At 39.4% G+C, this 22,410-nt stretch overlaps 1 protein-coding gene across 6 annotated transcripts in view; it reads right to left on the reverse strand.

Moving 5' to 3' along the window:
- Positions 1-22,410, reverse strand: part of GRIK2 (glutamate ionotropic receptor kainate type subunit 2) — a 591,552-nt gene that overhangs the window by 378,158 nt on the left and 190,984 nt on the right. For all 6 annotated transcript variants that reach the window (XR_005596176.1, XM_039530285.1, XM_039530290.1 and 3 more), the window contains exon 6: positions 948-1,129. Coding sequence is in view for 5 of the 6 variants with exons in the window: in XM_039530285.1 (XP_039386219.1) it covers positions 948-1,129 (182 nt within the window). In the remaining variant the exon portion in view is untranslated. The remainder of the gene's footprint in view (positions 1-947; positions 1,130-22,410) is intronic.

The raw sequence follows: 22,410 nt of genomic DNA on the forward strand, positions 1-22,410 counted from the left end.
AAGGAGTGCCTGTGTGCATTGGGAATCCTCATTCACCAAAACTATAGAGCAGCAATGGAGCTGCTCAGAGACCACTACTGAACCCTCAGTGCTACCATACATCCTGAATGTGCTGCATCACCTTAGACAGGGAAGGAGGATAACTAGTACCCACTTCCCTGGCCCTCTCCCTAAAGAAGTTGGAGGATCCCTAAAGAAGTGGAGTACAACTGTGTAGCATACAGCTGGGGCAGAAAGTTTGGGCAGGCTCTTGTGAATTCTGCCATATGCTCCTTGCCTTCCCACCTGCACACAATGGAAATGCAGCAGTTTGACTATGTTCAGAGTCCTCTGCACTGATGGCAGAAGGGCAGAGAGAATTTGGTCCCGTAAGAAAATACTCAAGGGGATTGACAGTATGAGTAATTTTCTCAGCGGAACATATTAGTGTGCTCTTCTGGTAAGGAAAAAGAGAGATTTAATTTACGAACATACTCAAGTGGTTTGTCAAATCAATGCAAGGTTGAGTTTTCTATTATTGAAACACACTATTGGAATCCTATTCATTTGATTATGGAATATACTAAAATTAGAAGTCTGAATCAAAATTGTTCATTGTGCAGAACAACACTAAACAAACATTCTAAATTTGCTTTCTGTTCAGAGTGCCAGTCTATGAGTGTAAAACCAACAGGACATTCATCATTACAAGATAATATAAAAGATTTTTCCAGGTAACATTTGCCTCCAGAGACTTGTAAATAAAGCTCTTGCTCCATCCCAACCAAATAAAAGAAAAGTGCCTATCATTATAATTTCAGATAACATTAGCTCAGGAGGACTTGCTTGATTTTCCAGTAGAAAGAGCTCAGTAAAATTGACACACAATTTTAAAATCAGTTGAGACTAGGTGTTCCTGTTATTTATTAGGAAATATACTAGGCCATCTGAAGTGATGTAATGATTACCTGTTTTAAAATGCCTGCTGCCATTTCATGACTGCAGTCAAAGATCACATGGAACTCCTTGCCTCTTTTCATCTCCTTTAGTAAAGGCTTAGCATCCTTTGTGTCAGCTGGTAACTGACGGATTTTTAGTCTCAAGTTGTACCGCGATGGAGCCTTAATGAGCTCTTGTAATCGAATGAGGCCTTAAAGAAAATATGAGGGAGACAGGAAAGGAAAATTATTGAAACTAAAATGAAATGAACCTGGCAAGAGAAAATAGCTTATTACAAAATATTTGCAATTTCCTGATCTTCCCCCTTCTTATGTGTACACTAAAGTGTGTATAAATTTGTGCTTAAAGAAACGTCTGGACTCCCACTGCTTTCTTGTCACAATTCTTTTTTCTTCATTAATATTAATAGACAGTAAGCAGCCTGAGTTAGGATTACCTTCAGGAATGCAGACAAATCTTCCTTTTGCATTTTCTTGAAACTATGCTATTCCTCTCTAAAGAATATATATAATTATTCTAATTCAATTAAAGCAATATCCCAGACTAATAGTTTGTAATCAGACTACTCATTCTCATAACTAATCTATCAGGTTTATATACACAGTTGTAGTTCATTACAGCACCATGGAACATTTTCACATAATCCACACCAGGCTACTAACAGAGTTAATTTCTCTTTCTTAATTATACAATTAACAAGCAGCTTCAAAAGCACAGCAAAAGGGGGAATAGAATAAACAATAGGCTTCATTCCTCTTTAACATACTACAAAACATTTTGAATTACTTATTTTCCCCCTTCCCCTCCGCCCATGGAGTTACATACATGGAAATTTCTCAAAAATCTTTTAGTTGAAATCAATGTGACAGTGCAGAGTTGGTTTACAGATCATTGGTCTGTGACCAATACTAAACCTCATGTTGTTTAACTCTATTGAAAATGACAGCGTAAAAGCAGCTCTTCCCTAAAGTAACAGTTCATTTCAGTGTTAGCAAGAAAGATGTATTCTTATGGGTAAACTTTCTCCCTGGCATGTGGAGAATTGGGTGTGCATAACACACTGGCAGTAATGGCTGTTATATGCCAACAGTATTGCATATGTGATGCTTGGGATCAATTTTCCACCTATAGAAGTCAATGAAAGTTCTGTCTTTGACTTCAGCTGGAGCAGGATCAGGCCCTAAAAGGTACCTCCAATACCTGAAATTACCTACTTCCTTTCAAGATAGAGATATTAATGAAGAAGGTTTATTATTATTCATGAAATGATGTTAGCTGTCATGCATTATGATCATGTGTAGCTTAACACAGAACAAAAAGCTGAAAATTCACCTTAAAATTCTATGTAGATATTATGCAATAGCAGATGCTATCTTACATTCATTTCACCTGTGGAAAACTTTACAAAGTGTTGTCCCTCTCCTATAGTTAGTGTGTTTTGATTGAATACTTCATGCAGCTAAGTGTTAAAGAACAGTGTCGTGTCAGAGGCAAAATGCCATGTACTTTATTCCTCTTAATATCTAAAACACAATTATTTTATATGAAAAACTGAAAAACAATTTAACTTAGCATGAAACTGTATTATATTTTGAGTATACCACTGGACAAAATTAAAGCTTTAACAGAGAGCTTAAAACATACCTCTTTTCATCATACTTAATTCTTTATTGCACTTTTTAAGGATATGTAAATAATATCCAGACCTCTGGTTCTTTGATCTGCATGAAAATATTACCTTATCTGTGCAGGAAATAGAATCAGTTACCTCTGTGGCACCATTTTCTCTTTTTTGGACACTGTAGAGAAATCTACATGGGGGCAGAACCACACTGGGGATGTTGCAGGCCATGGCCCCGGAGTAAGGCCACATCATTCTCCTGACACTGCTGCACAGATTACGTGGAATAGGAAATACTACCTAGCTACCCTCTTCATTAATCGTTTCTGTGTTGGGACAAACCCTTACAAGGGGTTCAGAAGGACAACTGCTGCAGGTGCAGAGGCCTTGGAAGGGTGGGATAAGCTCCCAAGACCACAAACCCAATACAGGGACACAAGGACTCTACAAAACTGTCCCTTGCTTCCTCCTTTAACAAGATATCCTTAGTAAGCAACTTAAAAAAACCCAACAATTTGAAACCTTTTTCCTGCTAACATAACTCTAAATCATCTCTGATTTAAAAAATTCACCTTGCCAAGTCCAAAATATGATTTAATTGGTTGTTCTACTTCAAAAAGGAAAGTAAACAAACTAAAATATTAAACACTGAAAGTGTTATTTTTCTGTGCTCAGTAACGACTTTTCTAATTTTGTTTTTAACAAACCATCGCATTCCACATTCTTGGATATATATTTACACACTCAAATCAGCATTGCTGTATAAATTACATTGCATTGGTTTAGAAAATAGCCTGAGGCATGCTGGATGGCTCAGGAAACACCATGAGACATAGAACCTTTTACATTTAGGTTTCTGGCTTGAATATGATCCAAAACAGTAGTTATGTGAATGCCTTAATATATGACCACTGATTAGTTGCCTCTGTGCAATATATTAGTGATCCCAGCCAACTTCCGAGTGGACAGACTTCCAGCTCACAGAAACACCATTACATTCATTAGCACTCTTTCTGCAGAGATGCCATGTGCTGAATAGACATGGAGACTGAACCACTTTCTCACCACTACTCAGAGTCTCTGCAGGTTAAGACACAGGATAAGGATAGATGTGCTATACCTGATTTGGAGGTAAATAGCAGGTGTCAGTCCACAGGGTTGTAAAACCAGAACATTAAAAACTTGGCTAAATACTTATTTGCCTGATACGCTGTAATGACACCTAGAGCAAATGAATGAAGTTATTTCTTTGTCGCATAAGTGGGTGTAACACAGCCACTTACTTAATGGCCTTGAATAAAGGAATAAGTTTGTTTAAAAACATATTTATTTTTATTTAAATTTATAAATATCTCCAATGCAGTAAGCAGGGTTTTTTTTCCTCTCCTTTGAATCCACTTCTGCTTGCCAATACACACTTTCAGTACACAGTCGGGAAAACCAGAATGGACCTGCTACAGCATCCAAGACATCATCTAGTTGTGGTAATGGATAAGAATCCTTTAATGTGACTTTATTTAGTTTTGCATAAGCCACACAAAATCTGGTGCTGCCATCTTTTTTCTTAACCAGAATGATAGTTGAGGCCAAGAACTGCTTGAAGCTTCAATTATGCCTTCCCCAATTATGCTTTCCTCAATGGCCTATAAGGCCTTTCCTCTTTTTGCTACTGGTAACCAGTGAGGTGGCTATTTGAATAGGCTGGCTTCCCCCAGTATCAACCTTGTGCTGGACCAATGCATAGAACCTATGTCTTTGTTGGATTGGGAGAACCTAACCAAACAGTCTAACCTGACCTAACCAAAAAGTCTCTTAGGGTGTGTCTCTGGGCCCCTGCACTTTGCTGCCCAGCTCTATTCCTGGCCAGCTCTATCTAAGAGTATTCCAACTTTGGGGTCCCAGAGCCCAGGCTCCAGCCTGAGCCCAGACATCAACACTGCATTTTTATAGCGCCACAGCCTGAGTCAGCTGATGCAGGGCACCCCCAGCTGTTTTACTGCAGTGTAAACATACCCTTAGATAGGATTGGTTGGGAATTTTTTGAGAAAGCATTTTTTAAATTTAAAAAAAGGTTAATTGATTGAAACCAAAACTATTTGAGAATCACAGTTGGTTTCAATGAACTTTCCTACTTAAAAATTTTTGGGGGGAGTTCTGAAATTGTCAAAATGTTTTGTTTTGATATTTTCTAAATGAAATATTCTGGTTTTTCAATTTGAAATGACTTTTCATATGGAAATTCTGAGTTCTGACAGCTTTACTATCACCATCAGCTGGTTGTACCAGATACGCAGTATAAAGAGATTCTGAGATCATATAATTATTTTAAAGCTGCTGACCATTTGGGGGTTCTAAGAATCTTAGTTGAGCTAAGAGAAAATGTCTATTGAGTAAAATGCAGATTGGATATAGAAAACTGGTGTAGGAAATATGAGCCTTTCATTGCAAAGAAGGGTCCCCTTACTACAGGGACAGGTCCTGTCCAGCAGTATCTCAAGGGTGTACCAGTGGAGCACATTTGTGTTCATATACTTGGGTTTCTGCCTGAGACAGAGTCTGACAATAAATAATTGGTGGTAGCTATAGACTAGATTACAAAATGGCCTGAAATATACCCAATAAGGCACCAAGAGGCTATGACAGTAGCAGAGGTTCTAGTGAATTAATTCTTCACCAGATTTGTGATCCTGGGTGTTACACACAGGTCAAGGGAGAAACTTTGAATCCAAAGTGTTTCAGGAAGTTTGTGAGATTCTAGGGATCCATGAAACTGACACCACACCTGTGCACCTGCAATCAGATGGGATGGTGCTAAGATTCAACAGGCCTTTGGGGGTTCAGCTGGCTACATTTGTATCACATTCCTTTTGATAGTTGATAGTAGAGCTGTCAAAGAAAGCAAAAGTGTAACCCAGTACTCCTAATGTTTAGGCATAAGCTAAGGATCCCAGCAAACATTATGTATAGTGTTCCTGAAGAGGAACAAAGATTTGAATCATTTGGATATGCAGAAACCCTCTAATCCAAAACTGAAAAAGTGCATACCTTCCCTAGAGAAAATCTGAGGATAGTCTCTGGCAAAATTAAGCATCTAAGACACAGGTCATATGGGGAAACTTTTAAAAGAGGGGAACTGGTCTGCTTCCACAATACTAGGAGAAAGAAGAGTAGAGAAGCTAGATAAAACCTAGGGAAGGACACTATACAGTACCAACCCAACTAGATGAAATGGTGTACTCAATACAGTTGGGAGTTATCCATAAGGATCATCAGCAGAGATATCCAGGGACAGGATTTTAGCATAATTGCCCAATAACTGATAATATGGCTTTGGAAACTGAGGCTGGAATGGTTCTGACAGAGATGAGTTCTCCAGCCGGTTTCACTAAAACTATAGACATTCCTTGGAATCGTGAAATTCCAGATGATTGAAAGGAAGTCAGGCAGAGAGAGAGAACAAGTCCAAAGATGTTTTGATGGAAGTGAAATTGCATTGTGTCGGTGGTGTGAAACTGAAAAACACCATGTAACTAGTTACGCTTATATCACTTGTAATTTAAAAAATATTTATTTTCTTTCAGTTTTGGATGGATCATACAGGAACTCACCATTTTAGACTCCATCGAGATGATGGGCAGTGTGGATATGCTGGGGCTGGGTGAAACCTTGTTGATGCTGGTGGCTGTGACAGCCACCTTTCATTCAGGACAAAAGTAAAAAAGCATGTAAGCTTACTTTATCAAATAGCTCCAAAAATAGGAGCCATCACCCAAAACAAGGGTGACATGCAAGGCTGAAATAGTTGAGCTATTTGATGTAAAGGAGTTTCCCTAGAGACTCAATGCAAATTCATGGGGGTGAATATTTGATGGAGCAGTGTGGAGCGAGTGAGAGAAGGAGCAGAAATACCACAGAAGCACACAGCTATGGCAACAAGGAAGCTCCAGAGACTGCTAGAGATGTACGTGTAGCATGACCCTGAGAAAAAGCTAAGAGAGGGAGCTTTTTGGTAGAGAGCTAGTTGAAAGACATTTGGAACTGTAAGCAAATGTGCTGTCTCCTGCTGTTTGATGCATACTGTGTTCAGGGAAACAGGACTTTATGTATTTTATTTACTGTCTTGAGTAGTTGATACAAAACTACTCAAGATAGTTAAGTCCCAAGCAAACTGTGAAGAGCTACAAAAGGATCTCACAAAACTGGGTGAATGGGCAACAAAAAGGCAGATGAAATTCAATGTTGATAAATGCCAAGTAATGCACATTGGAAAACATAATCCCAACTATACATATAAAATGATGGGGTCTAAATTAGCTGTTACTACTCCTAGACTAGACTTAGACTTTAAGGTCAGAAGGGACCATTATGATCATCTAGTCCAGGAATCGGCAACCTTTCAGAAGCAGAGAGCTGAGTCTTCATTTATTCACTGTAATTTAAGGTTTCGCGTAATACATTTTAACATTTTTAGAAGGCCTCTTTCTATAAGTCTATAATATATAACTAAACTATTGTTGTATGTAAAGTAAATAAGGTTTTTTAAAAGTTTAAGAAGCTTCATTTAAAATTAAATTAAAATTCAGAGCCCCCCGGACCAGTGGCCAGGATCCGGGCAGTGTGAGTGCCACTGAAAATCAGCTCATGTGCCACCTTCGGCATGCATACCATAGGTTGCCTACCTCTGATCTAGTCTGACCTCCTGCACAATACAGGCCATAGAATCTCACCCACCTACTCCTGTAATAACCCCCTAACTTATGTCTGAGCTATTGAAGTCCTCAAATCATGGTTTAAAGACTTCAAGTTGCAGAAAATCCTCCAGCAAGTGACAACCTGTGCCCCACACTGCAGATGAAGGCAAAAAAAAAAAAACCCAGGGCCTCTGCCAATCTGCTCTGGAGGAAAATTCCTTCCCGACCCCAAATATGGCAATCAGTTAAATCCTGAGCATGCGGGCAAGACTCACCAGCCAGACACCCAGGAAAGAATTCTCTGTACTAACTCAGATCCCACCCCATCTAACATCCCTTCACAGGCCATTGAGCATATTTACCTCTAATAGTCAAAGATCAATTAATTACCAAAATTAGGCTATCCCATTATACCATCTCCTCCATAAACTTATCAACTCAAGAAAGAGATCTTGGAGTCATTGTGGATAGTTCTCTGAAAACATCCACTCAATGAGCAGCAGCAGTCAAAAAAGCAAACAGAACGTTGCGAATCATTAAGAAAGGGATAGATGATAAGACAGAAAATATCATATTGCCTCTATATAAATCTATGGCACGCCCATATCTTGAATACTGCATGCAGATGTGGTTGCCCCATCTCAAAAAAGATATACTGGAACTGGAAAAGGTTCAGAAAAGAGCAACAAAAATTATTACGGGTATGGAATGGCTTCCATATGAGGAGAGATTAATAAGATGGAGACTTTTCAGCTTGAAAAAGAGATGACTAAGGTGGAATATGATAGAGGTCTATAAAATCATGACTCATGTGGAGAACGTAAATAAGAAGGTGTTATTAAATCCTTCTCAAAACAAGAACTAGGGGTCACCAAATGAAATTAATAGGCAGGAGGTTTAAAACAAACAAAGGAAGCATTTTTTCACACTACACACAGTCAACCTGTAGAACTCCTTGCCAAAGGATCTTGTGAAGGCCAAGACTATAACAGGGTTCAAAAAAAGAACTAGATAAATTCGTGGAGGATAGGTACACTAATGGCCATTAGCCAGGATGGGCAGGGATGGCATCTCTAGCGTCTGTTTTCCAAAAGCTGAGAATGGGTGACAGGGGATATCCATGATGATTACCTGTTCTGTTCATTCCCTCTGTGGCACCTGGCACTGGCCACTGTTGGAAGGCAAGATACTGGGCTAGATGGACCTTTGGTTTGACCCTGTATGGCCATTCTTATTTTCCTTGTAAAGAACCAGGATTGCATCAAAGAAATACCTGACTCCATCAACAATTTGTCTCCCTAACAGAAACCCACAAGATCCCAAATATTGGCTAACCACTCGGTTCAAAAGGGGCAACAATACAAAAGAGTTAGCACTGAATTACCCTGAACTATCCTCTCCTGATTGGTTGCGATTCCCTCAAGATAGGAAATTAATCAGTTCGTGGAGCAGTATGAGGAAAGTACAGCATAAGAATTGGTAATGCATATACATGGTATGGATAAATATATGACTTGTGGTTCCACAGCTGTCAGGACAGCATCTTTAATAAATACTAATCCCACCTTAACCATATTTAATGAAAAATTAAGGCTATGACACAAACCAACAAACTGTTTGTTTTTTCTCAGTGGTGCAAGTTAAGAATGGAAACCCAGCTTTACATTTTCATTTGATAGTTTCTGCTAGTTTATTTCAGTTGGATACTAATCTTAGAGTCATAAATTCCAAGGGCTGATCATCTACTCTGACCTCCTGTATTACACAGGCCATAGAACTTTCCCAGAATATTCTCCTTCACTTCCTGTCCTAAATTGCCATATGACGTTGCTCCCGTGTGTGCTATTAAACAGCTGTCGAGATTGCAGTTCAGTGGTTCAGGAAAAGATTCCCATAAATAGATAAAGGTAAAGTATTCATAGATTCTTTTGGAAAAAAAGCTGCCTTATAAATGTAAAATATTATATTAGAAGATGATCAATGGAAAAATTACAACTACCCAACTCAGAAATGGTAAAACATTGACAGCTACTTCCTTTCAAAGGAATTCAGAAGGAAATTTTTCATTGTCTCCTGAATAAGCACCATCAGTTGTGTTTATAAAGCTCAACTGAATTATGTAGGCCACAAAACATGTTCCAGTGAACTAAACGGTTCACTTTGGTAGTCCACTGGGCCATAAGCTACAATAAATATTTGTTCATCCCTGTTCAGACTTATAAAATAAATCCATGCTGGCACTAATTCAACAGTTTTCAGCTTGTAAGGCTCCCTGGGGAATGACTTTGAAGAGCAAAAATCTTTCACTAGCAGGAGCTGCTATCTCTTGCTTAGGATTTCAAGGATTCATCACTTTGTGGAAAATAAACAGTACAGAGAATTGAAGCTAAATCTGAAGGAGTAGCTCTCACTACAGTTACCATACAGCTCCTACTACAAAGAAATGTTTCACAAAAGAACGATAATACAGTACTTAGTATCCATTTACTCATTGTTTTTATGTGTACATAACAGCCCAGACTTGCAAGCTGCTGAGCAACATCAACTCTCACTAAGATTTTAATGAGAATTCAGGTTGTTCAACGTTTCTCAGGTTTGGGTCAAACTTAGAAAGAAAACATGCTTGTGCTCATACAAAGTGAAGGCTGAAACGCATGCCTGAAAATTGTGTCTAGGGATTTCATTGGTATGATTAGACAGGCTACAGAGGGCGAGGGATAGCTCAGTGGTTTGAGCATTGGTCTACTAAACTCAGAGTTGTGAGTTCAATCCTTGAAGGGGCCACTTAGGGATCAGGGCAAAAATTGATCCACCTAGTGAAGGCAGGGGGCTGGATATAATGACCTTTCAAGGTCCATTTCAGGAGATTGGTATATCTCCTATTATTATACAGTAGAGCCTTTTAAACATAATTTTTGGATCCCAACTACTAGGCTACAATAAGGCTCTAATATTTATGTGCTGCAACATTTAGAGTAAGCAGAGCAGAGGATGAGGGCTGCTTATAGAGCTGTAAGGAAAAGCTTGCACATGGATATCTTTCCAGGTAGCATAATTTACATTTTCCTAAGGAATACAGTTCATGAAAGGAATCCTCAGAACAAAGTATATAATTTATCTGGTGCAAAAGACCATGCATTTTTTGTAACTTCCACCCATTCCCACACCCCAGTGATAATCTGTATGCAGCTTGGCTGATGGCTAAGCTTTTGGAGAACATTGTCTTCTAATCATTTCAGTTTTCTTAGTTTTTTTGTTTTCTTTTCTGATTAAACACTTGTGTTGTGGCCCATGATTTGGGTACCAACCTCTGATAAACTTTAAAGTCCTGCCAAAGCTCATATAGAAATTACCTCGCCTTATGTTCCTTTACAAATGTTGTGGTTTGCTTTGCCTTCTGCTGTGCTATCAATGCTTGGAGTCTGGTTTTCCAGGACCAGTGATAGCACATGCTGCCTTTAAGGCTTTCATCTTTATAATTCCCTCCCTCTATCTAGGGTCCAAGAGAGACCTAGTTTGGAGAATTTAAGAGCAGTTTTTTGTATAGGAAAGCTTCTGGGTGTACATCCCTCTGAAATTCCAAGGCATGCATGAGGAACATGCCTCTGGTTTACCACCCATTAGGATGATGCAGCATTTACTATTATCTGCTACAATCCACTTCCTTCCTCATCCTCACTCTCCTCCTTTGGGCTGATTTATGCCTGCAGGAAAGGGACAGTGCCAGCAATTGCATCCAGCTGCTATACTTAGGGATAATTCCTCTCCACCCTTCCTTTCCATCGCCCACTTCATGCACATGTACAAGGCCTAAACAGGCCTTAAGTAAAAAATATATAATATAGGTATTCAAGACTAGGAAGAAAGTTATTTTTGTAAAGTTGCACTAGCTCAGAAGATCCCCAACCCAACACATTTCAGTTTATTCATAGACTTTATTATAGTATCTCATACAAATAAATGAAATGGGCAGGCAGGTGGTGCAATGACACACCTTTGCCTTTGAGGCCAGCGGTGGAAAGGGAGGGAACACTATAAAACTGAGAATTTTGTCCCATCTGAAGCATTTTGAGGAATGAGTGCCCTATGTTTCAAAGCAAGTTGCATGCAGCCATTTTCAGCAAATAAATTTCCCAGTGTGGGGCCTTCAATTAGGGGAGGAATAAAAGAAGGAAATTGGAGGAGAGCAACAGAACAATTGATTATTTTATCATTTTGAATTATATCTTTGTGCTGATTAATTCCAAACTTCAGCCTTGAGCATTTCAATAGAACTGACTTACAATATAACCACATAGAATACATCCCTGCAGATGAAATTCTGACCACTTATTTTATTGGTACTGCAGGATCCCACTATGATGAAAGGAAAATAATTTGGGTAGACAAGCTATTGAAATAGCTTTACAGCAGCATGGAAGTGAAATAGTTGTTGTATTTGGGGGCTCCCACTGGCCACAGTTCGCCACTCCAGGCCAATGGGGCTGCGGGAAGCAGCAGCCTGCACATCCATAGGCCCACGCCACTTCCCGCAGCCCCCATTGGCCTGGAGTGGCGAACCGCAGCCAGTAGGATCTGCGATCGGCCAAACCTTCGGACGCAGCAGGTAAACAAACCGGCCTGGCTCGCCAGGATGCTTACCCTGGCAGGCCGCGTGCCAAAGGTTGCTGATCTCTGATCTATCCCTTTCTTAATAATTCCCAGCAGTCTGTTTGCTTTTTTGACTGCTGCTGTACATTGAGTGGATTTTTCAGTGAAATATCCACAATGACTCCAAGATCCCTTTTTTGAGTGGTAACAGCTAATTTAGACCCCATCATTTTATATGTATAGTTGGGATTATGTTTTCCAATGTGCATTACTTTGCATTTATCAACACTGAATTTCATCTGCCATTTTGTTGACCAGTCACCCAGTTTTGTGAGATCCTTTTGTAGCTCTTCACAGTCTGCCCGGGACTTAACTATCTTGAGTAGTTTTGTATCATCTTCAAATTTTGCCATCTCACTGTTTACCCCTTTTTCCAGATCATTTATGAATATGTTGAATAGGGCTGGGCCCAGTACAGACCCCTGGGGGACACCACTATTTACCTCTCTCTATTCTGAAAACTGACCATTTATTCCTACCCTTATATAAATTATGTTCATCTATGTGTCTGACAATTCTGTTCTTTACTATAGTTTCCACCAGTTTGCCTGCTACCGAAGTCAGGCTTATTGGCCTGTAAATGCCGGGGTCACCTTCGGAGCCCCTTTTAAAATTCGGTGTCACCTTAGCTATTCTGCAGTCATTTGGTACAGAAGATGATTTAAATGATAGGTTACAGGTGACAGTAGTCCTGCAAACTGGAAGTTTAACATAAAATATATTTTATTGTGCCACTGAAACTTTTACGTGAGTAATCTGCCACTGAGATAGATGAGCCTGTGAGATACAGGTCTGTCGCACCTTACGCGCATTTAACATGCGCAATTTCAGCTTTACGTGTTTGGCAAAAACAACAGCAAAAAAGAGAAAAATAACAATTTTAATACTGTACCTGTAGTGCGGGAGATTCTGCCCGCCATTACACTCAATGTAATTTTGACTATACGCGATTTTTGCTTTATGCGCTGACTGCGGAACGTAACCCCAGCGTAAGATGCGACAGACCTGTACTTTAAAAAACTCTACTTCCAGTCTCTGTGTGTGTGTTTTTGAAAGGTTTAACTGTTGCCCTAACTAACTTATGGATAAAGAGCTATACATCTTAAAATTCCGGTTAATATTTAAAAAGGATTTTAAACTAAACAAATGTGCAATCTTCTATGTATCAATGGGAAACTTGTTTTGCTTAATTGCAAGCATACTTGAATATCTTGAATTTCAAACTTTGATTTAAGAACAGGAGTACTTGTGGCACCTTAGAGACTAACAAATTTATTTGAGCATAAGCTTTCATGGGCTACAGCCCACTTCATTGGATGCATAGACTGGAACATATAGCAAGAAGATATTTATATATACAGAGAACATGAAAAGGTGGAAGTAGCCATACCAACTGTAAGAGGCCAATCAATTGAGATGAGCTATCATCAGCAGGAGAAAAAAAACTTTTGAAGTGATAATCGAGATGACCCATAGATGGTGTGAGGATACTTAACATGGGGAAAATAGATTAAATTAGTGTAATGGCCCAACCATTCCCAGTTTCTGTTCAAACCTAAGTTAATTGTATCTAATTTGCATATTAATTCAAGTTCAGCAGTCTCTCTTTGGAGTCTGTTTTTGAAGTTTTTTTGTTGTAAAATTGCCGCCTTCAAGTCTGTCACTGAGTGGTTAGAGAGGTTAAAGTGTTCTCCCACTGGTTTTTGAATGTTATGATTCCTGATGTCAGATTTGTGTCCATTTATTCTTTTGCGTAGAGACTGTCTGGTTTGGCCAATGTACATGGCAGAGGGGCATTGCTGGCACATAATGGCATATATCACGTTGGTAGATGTGCAGGTGTACGAGCCCCTGACGGTGTGTCTGATGTGATTAGGTCCTATGATGGTGTCACTTGAATGGATATGTGGACAGAGCTAGCATCGGGCTTTGTTGCAAGGATAGGTTACTGGGTTAGTGTTTATGTTGTGTGGTGTGCGGTTGCTGGTGAGTATTTGCTTCAGGTTGGGAGGCTGTCTATAAGTGAGTACTGGCCTGTCTCCCAAGATCTGTGAGAGTGAGGGATCATCTTTAAGGATAGGTTGTAAATCTTTGATGATGCGCTGGAGAGGTTTTAGTTTGATTTGGACTCTGAAGATCAGATTTTCAAAAGTGCACAGCACCAGCAGCTCCCATTACTCTCAATCTGGGGACAGTGTGGGTGCTGAGCACAGTTGAAAATCTGACCATTAGATTCAGTGTACAAGGTTGTGAGAAAACAGAGCAGAAAGGGGGCACAGGGACCATAATTAATGGGAAAATTAGATATGATTTGTAAATGTTATGGCCCAACAACCCATTTATGCCAGCCTAGATCTAAAGTTGGTTCTCCTATCCCAGGGACATACCTTGTAACTTGAAGGAAAATATCTCCTTTTTAAAACTGAACCATTCAATGTGTGTGTATGTTGTGGGGGGAGTACTTAAAATTACATTTTGGAATGCATACTAGTGCTGAAACCTCTGTGATACCAAGGGAGGAGGCTAGATTTATGGTTAAGACACTGGACCAGGACTCAGGAGATCTGGATTTAAATCCTGGCTCTATCACAGACTTCTTCCATGATGTTCTGCAAGTCACTTAATCTCTCTGTTCCTTCTTTCCACACAACTTAATGTCAAACTCCAATCCCGCTTTGTGTTCCTTCATTTCAACACAGCCATAGGGAATTGTAGTGTAATATAACTAGCTGCCATATTTTTTCTGAACTGTATAAGGGCTGAATTTTAGTCTCCATGCCAAACCAAAGTACATATGTGCACTCCTGTCTTGTGTTTGGGTTCCAATAGCCATTCCCTACTCCTTCCATTATTAGCATCAACCCTGTTCCAAAGCCACGGCTCTTCAGCACTGGAAGAGCCAACATGCAACACAGTCCCCTGGGAGGGTATCAATCCACTGTGCAGGGTTATAGCAATTCTGACTTTTCTACATTTTCTATACTCCCACATAAAGCAATCACACTGGTCTAGCTTTAAAGGGTCTCTGATCATGGAGAAGGGGCAAGTTTGGTCTTGAAGCATGAGCCATATTGTAAAGCCCCACCCCCACCCCCCAGAGGAACCAGTTTTAACTATGTAGGAGGTGAAAAGGCAACCAAAAATTAACTCAACAATCTTCTTACCAATAATGTTAAACAATAAATCCTGTGTAGTAAGATGAGAAACAAGATGATAACAATATATACAATACTTAATGTTTTTTCCAGACAGGGTCTCTGTCAGTTTATGTATCACTTAGCTGAACATGTGGCTTTGAATATATTATCGTAGCACAGGCTTTGAAGGTATTTTTTTTTAAGTTCGGTGGTTGCCAACTGAAATATGTTATGAAAACTTCTGCCTAAACTGCTAAATACAGAAGAGGACAATGACAACTAAAGTTACACTGCATTTCAATGAGAAAGTCTCACGCACAGAATTTAGTTGAGAAAACTATGTTCTACAATATGGCTGACAAATATGAGAGGGAGAAATTAATGAAGGCAAGGAGAAAAAAGCATGATCTACTATGGTACAGGGAGGAAGTCAACTCTTTCAGCATCTCAGCTTTCAGAATCAAGCTCAAATGATGGAGCAAATAAAGCCAACCTTTACCGTAAGAGGAACAGAGGCAGCAGTACTGTACCAGTCAAAGCTTCAGGATCTTACAGGAAATAAATACCTACTAGAAATTCCAGTAGACCTAGCTGGACATGTGACATCGTTGAAAATTTTCAACTGGAATTTTCACTAGAGTAATAGGAATATTGGCTAACCAAATTTATTTTGGGAGAACCAAAACAGTGACATTTTTGTTGCAAAAGCTGACAGAAGAAGAAAAGAATGATTCTAAAAATGAAGTTAAAAAGATTAAGATGGGAACATTTGATCTGAGACTGTGCAGTAAAGAACAGTGATTCACACAGTACTAGACATTTTAATCATATTTAACACCTTCTTTAAAACTAGAGGACAAACTTATGATACTGAAATGTACGTGAAAAATACAGGTAGTATAGTTAATTGTAAATTGTTTAAATTTATGATGAACTCAGGATGTTATAGCTAGTAGTTTTCTCTTTTCTCCTCCTTATTTTATTTGTCTTTTGTCTTTGTTTATCTGTTTTGAATCAGTAACAACATTTCAATTTGGCACTTATAGGATTCTGTATACTAGAAAGTAGGCTTGTTCGAAGAACCAATTCTAAGTAGTCAATATTCCACAAGACTTAAAAATTCTTAAGTGTGTGTGTTTTCCTCTGAGTGGCACAGTACAATTTAAATTGCCATCTGGAGTAAATTCATTTAATGATCCAATATTTTCTGGAAATATTGGCCCATATCCTGTTCTCATTGAAGTCAATGGCAAAACTCCATCAAGCCCATTATATTTTTTAAAATAATTTTTAAAAAAAGCTTGTATTCTTGTCTTTTTCTGAAAAGAAAATTTGAGTCATGATCAAACAGGGCCCGATTTGACTCAGACGGAAATCAGAGATTTTTTGCTCTTTTCAAATAGCCCATTACTTTTCAGTTCTAAAAAAATAATCACAAAGAAACTTTATAGCATGAGTGGTCAAAAAAGAATAATTAAACATAACCAAAAGTCTTTCCCATACTATAGGGACTCAATTGTTAATCTAAAAAGATAAATAATTCTTAATATTGAGACTATATAACCATCAAAAGTAAAATTATGACTACACAAGATACTCTCTCTGGTTGGTATTTTTTTGTATTTGTTTTTTTTTCATTTTGACATCAGGAAAAATACTTTTAAGCTTTACTGGGCAACTGGTCCAATAACCTTCTTGGAAACAAATACATCAAACTATGTAATCAACTATATCCAAATACAGTAATTAAGTTTAGCACATAATTACTAATTGTATTTGCACTTGGAATTACTGCACACAGCACTGGAAATACTCTGTATTTAGAAGGTACTGCATAATATGTAATCAGCCTGAATGTACATTCTCTGACCCTCTAAAAATAGTTCAAAATTATTATTTAGTGATAATGAGTATTACAGTTCATTCAAAAGCCATATTTATCTAGAAGGGGGGAAATGCCTGTGTCCTCAGATGATAATGTCAAAAATATTATGCCTTTAGATATTCATCCATTCCGTTTAAAAAGTCAGAATGATCACATTTTGTCTTTCAAGAAACCTAGCGCAACAATGGATCGTCTAGCTTATCATACAGTGCTAATCTCCTCCACCCTATTATAAGTCACACAAAGCAACACAACTCTTTAAAAAGTCTGCACAACATTACTAATTTTGACCTGATCCCCTCAGGGAAGTTCCTTGTTGCAGATTCTGCATATGTCCCTGTTGTGAAACTTGCAGTGAGGATTCCACAGGAGGAATGAGTGGGAAATATGTCATGAGAGCCACACTGTGGAAAGAGACAGAGTGCTGATCAGTGGAGCTGAGAATTTGATTCTAAATTACAAGGGCTGAACAAAAGATTTATGTCGATACCTTAAACAATAAACTTTTGACAAACTTCTATTTCCCAGGGCAGGGCTTTTCACATTTCCCTCCTCATTCTAAACTTAGTTTCTTTATTGTAAAATAGTAATGAAAAACAAGACTTTTCACAGATTCAACCTCATCCTCATCTTACGTACACCAGGTAAGGCTCTGATTCAAGAAACCATTCAAGCAACTGCTTATGAGAGAGGAAGGATGGTCCAGTGGCCAGGCCAGTAATCTAGGACTTAGCTCAATTCCCTGTTCCACCACAGACTTCCTGTTTGACCTCAGGCGAGTCACTTAGCCTCTTCATGTGTAAAATGAAGACCTCCCAGGTGGTGGTGTGAGGATTGTGAAGTGCTTTAAGATGTACTGATAAAAAGCACAACAAAAAAGAGTTAGGTATTATTAATATTAACTCCCAGTTATGTAAGCATGTGATCATGTGCTTTCCCAAATACTAAACTGGGCACTAAATCAGGGATAACTCCAGTGAAGTCAAAGGAATAACATCAATTTAAAATAGCTATAAGTGAAATCAGAATCAGGCCCACTAGACCCCGGTGAAGTAGTCTGTAATTGTTTCACTCGTCAAAAATTTGATCCTTAATTCTCTATTTATGTATTGTTTCACTCTTTTTCTTTGTTATAACTACAATAACCTATCCTGACCTCAGTCTCTTCTAAATAATGAGCACAGGATAGATAGATTACATATTTTGCTCATTTTATATTGAGGGAAACAGAAATTCTGAGTAGTCTCTCTTGAGGCCACATGGTTTCTTTGTCCCCCTTCTCTCTCTGAGTTACTTTTTCTTTGCATGTCTTAAACCCCACTTCCTGTCTCCAAGCAATGTTTACAAGACACATTTAAAGAAACAACATAGAGCAACATAGTGTTAACCTCGATTTCACTTTCAACAACTACTGAAACACATTCACTTTTTCTGTCTTTTTATCTTTTAGTGGTGAGTGTTTCTTTCCCCCATTTATTCCCAGACTACTAACTTACCCAAATAAAAAAGTTAGAACAGCTGCAAGTGCAAGGGAAGTGCCTTTATTTTATTACAAGTATATGCACAAGACAGTGTTATCTTTGAGTGTGAGATCATACGAGATATATATTACTACCCAGCACAGGTCCCAAGAAACAACACAAACTTTGTTTAAAAATTAGCAAACACCAGATTCACTCTCGTTAAAAATACCAGCAAAATGACCCTTTTTTCTCCTTTTTAACCCACCTCTAAAATGAGCCCCAGTGAATAAAATATCAAAGACCCCCCAACGACAGGTTCATTTCTGAAGACAATTCCATTCCATATTTCATGTTGGTTCATCAAAGACCACAACAAAAGCTAATTAATAAAAAAATGCAGTTCCGGTTTTTATCAAATTGATTTGCATAAGCCATTAGTTGCCTTTGCATTATGTAATTGAATGGTATTAGCAACTAATGGTTTATGTAAATCAGGAATCAAAGACAGTGTTTTATATGATATCCACAAAGGGTTAAGCTTGTCAGCCTGCTTCACAGCTCTTGTACCCCTGAAGTTCTCTCTAGGACTGATTTGATGTGTTTTCTCCTGCTTAGAACGTTATCTCACGTAGTTGAATTTTTGAGAACTAGGAAGAAAGCTCTGGGTCACTTTGTTCTCTGTGGAGCTATTAGAACTCAGGGGAAAGCCAGCTGGTGTGCATGCCTGCCATTCTTTCCCTTCTTTCTGAAAGCCATCAGACTGCAACAAATCCATAAGCCTAAAGGGGACTTAATTAAAACCAATGGATAATTTACACATGTCTAACTAATGAGAGGATCATAAATTACGAAAAATACACTTGGTCATATCCTGCCAACAATTTTTATGCAAAGCTCTCATTGAATCAAATATGAACCATGGTATGACACAGTCAAGGTTTATAAACCTGTATCAGGACAGCTAGAGAGTTCTAGTGCCAGTTTTCATCAATTTAACAGATGGGCTACATCAAGGAGCCCCAAGAAAACTGTATTGAGGAACTACAGAGGAAAGTAGGGGCCCAAGTGACACCTAGCCAGGGCCGGCTCCAGACCCCAGCGCGCCAAGCAGGCGCGTGGGGCGGCATTGTCCCGGCGGGGTGGCATTTGGCTCCGGCGGACCTTCCGCAGTCATGCCTGCGGGAGGTCCACCGGAGCCGCGGAACCAGCGCACCCGCCGCAGACACTTCTGCCCCGGCCGCAGGACCGGGGAAGGGCGGCGTAATTTCTAGAGCCGCCCCTGCACCTAACATCCAAGCAATCAGATACAGAAACATACAGCAATCCCTAAACTTGTTTCTTCCCTGAGTATTTTCTCCCATTCCCATGGCTTGATCCATACAATTCTCCCTAAGCAGAAGGCTTTAATATAATATTAAAAGGATTGAAATCACTCATTTAATCTTCATCCATCTCATTTCTTCCTCCATAACACTTAAAAGATCGGACCCTTTCTCTGTATCCTACAACAAAATTCCCATCCATGCGATGATCTCCCATCCATTCCAAGATCTTCTATCTTCGTTACTGCAATGTCATTCTCTCTGGTATCCACCTCATCGCTCTCCAACTGATACAAAACATGGTTGCTATAATTTTCTTCTTATCCTATTAATCTCACTACATCATCCCCTCCTTTGAATCTTTTCACTGGCTCCCCTTCTCCATTACATGTAACTTGGGTGACCAGATGTCCTGATTTTATAGGGACAGTCGCGATTTTGGGGTCTTTCTTCTATAGGCTCCTATTACCCCCCAGCCCCTGTCCCAATTTTTCACACTTGCTGTGTGGTCACTCTATACGTAACTCAGCCTTTTAACCTTTCTGTCCAGGCCTGCATATCTTCTCTCCTGCCTCTTTATCTAACCTTGCCCCTTCTCATGTAGTAGACCCTGCCATCCCCACCACTGACACCCCCTTGGTCTCTTTCTTCCACAAGCATCTCTATGCCTTTTTCCATGCCACTCCAATGCATGGAATACCCTCCCTTCTATAATCTGCCCAGCTACAACCTTCTACTCATTAAGAGCTCATGCCTGAAAGATGCAGAGCACTCTAGTCCAGACCCAGCAATGCACTTTAAAGGGGCTTAAATGAATGCTTAATTGTTCTCTAATATCAGAGCCAGAACGCTCAGCACTTTGCAAGATAAAGCCCTTAGGTTTTAGCTGAAAATTAATGTCTTCATAATAATGAAGTGAGCCAAGAATAATTCACTACCTTTGATCTTTATCTTCCCTATTTTGTACATTCAGCTCCCACCCCAACTGTACCAATATGGTGTGTAGATATCTGAAATGAATATCCCACCATACTGCTTATCCACCTCACTTGTTACACACCACACTTGTTGGGAGTTAGCATGGGTCGTAACTGGCATGGGGAGGAGTGGCAGTGACTGACAGCACCCTCTCTTCACACCTCAGCAGCTTTGCATGTGGACAGAGCTTGAGACACCTTAATTCCCACTCTCATAATCTGATTGGCCCATTTGTGGGCCACGGGTCATTTCATTGGCTCCGTAACACCCCCTTCTCACACACACACACACACGGAGAGGAGAAGGAAATTTGCTACACCTGGACATTGGCCACCATTCATGTGTCTACTTTTTTTGCCTCCGTGCCTCCCCTTTTCTCCCCCCCAACCCAGCCTTCCCTTGGATTGTTTCTTTGTTGTTTTTCTTATTGCTAGATTTCCCTTTTTTCTCAGAGATTTGCCCAATGACCTTTTAAGAAAGTTCTTTCCAACTTTGCAAATTGGTAGCTACAGGTATCTGGATTTGGCCTGCCACAGAGAACATGGGACAAGGCTAGAGACAGAGTATTGTAGTTCTGATATTTGTGTGGCAGGTGTCTAACGCAGATTAACTGAGGCAGTGGTGAGGCAGAGTTGCATTGACAGACATGGGCACTGGCTGGACTGGTTTCAATGTTTGATGCAGAAAGAGGCACACCTTGATTAAGCCCACACCCATCACATGAGGAAAGGGCAGAGACGATTTGATCCCTGGCAGGGATTTTATAGGAGTGAGGTAGGGCTAGCCTCACCTAAGGAATTGCTCTGCCTTTATGGCCATTTGTTTGGGCACCACAGTAGATAGTCTGCATTGGGAAGATCAACTGAGCTTCTCCCCCCTCTCCCTGACCCTCCCTCCCCCCACGTCCTGGCTTTATTTGGAGATTTATCCTTTGAAAACTCTTGAAATCTTTTTACATATATTCTCCCCAACTGCCCCCACCCTTTTTTCTTAAAAAGACTCCTCATTTCCAGCAGTTATCATGTAAATACAGAGGTAATAGGACTACATAAACGTAAATCTATCAAAAAAAATAATAAATGGACCATCCATTTTAACAAGAAAAATATGATGCCGCATAACTGCTAGAGCATATTATTGCTATTCCCATGAAAAGTGTCCATTTGGGAAATGTCCATTGAGAAGGAGAAAATCCATTAGTAGAGGACTATATCATGAAAGTGAGTAGGCATTACTGGCTATCAATCCTACATGGCTCTTAGAGAGAGGTGAAGGAGAAGGAGTAAACACAGAGAAACAAAGAAAGGGAAGTAAGAGTGCACATTGATTCCCACATTTTGGGTGTCTCCTGCCTATGTTCGGAGATTGAGAGGTACCTACAGTAACACAAATTCTAATTTTGTTTTTATTTCCTTCATTCATTTCAATGGATTTGAAATTAATCAAAATCCTTCATGGTCAAAGGGTCATTATGATACTGAATCTTCCAGTGTCAGTTTAAACTGTCACTGGAGGTTTCAGGCCCAGCCTCCACCATTCAATTTTTACATTAGAAGTACCTATGAATTGAGCTGAGCCCTTCTTAATCAAGATTAATTACCTTCTTTAACAAATGTTTTTTTTAAACCTGTTTACGGCCTAGCTTTAAGTTTTAAAGTCCAGTTTTTAAGACAGTTTCTTTTAGCAAAAAGTTACTCCCATAAGCACTTCAAAAGCAGAAGATG

This window comes from Mauremys reevesii, linkage group 3 (genome assembly GCF_016161935.1).
Source record: "Mauremys reevesii isolate NIE-2019 linkage group 3, ASM1616193v1, whole genome shotgun sequence".
NCBI lineage: Eukaryota > Metazoa > Chordata > Testudines > Geoemydidae > Mauremys > Mauremys reevesii.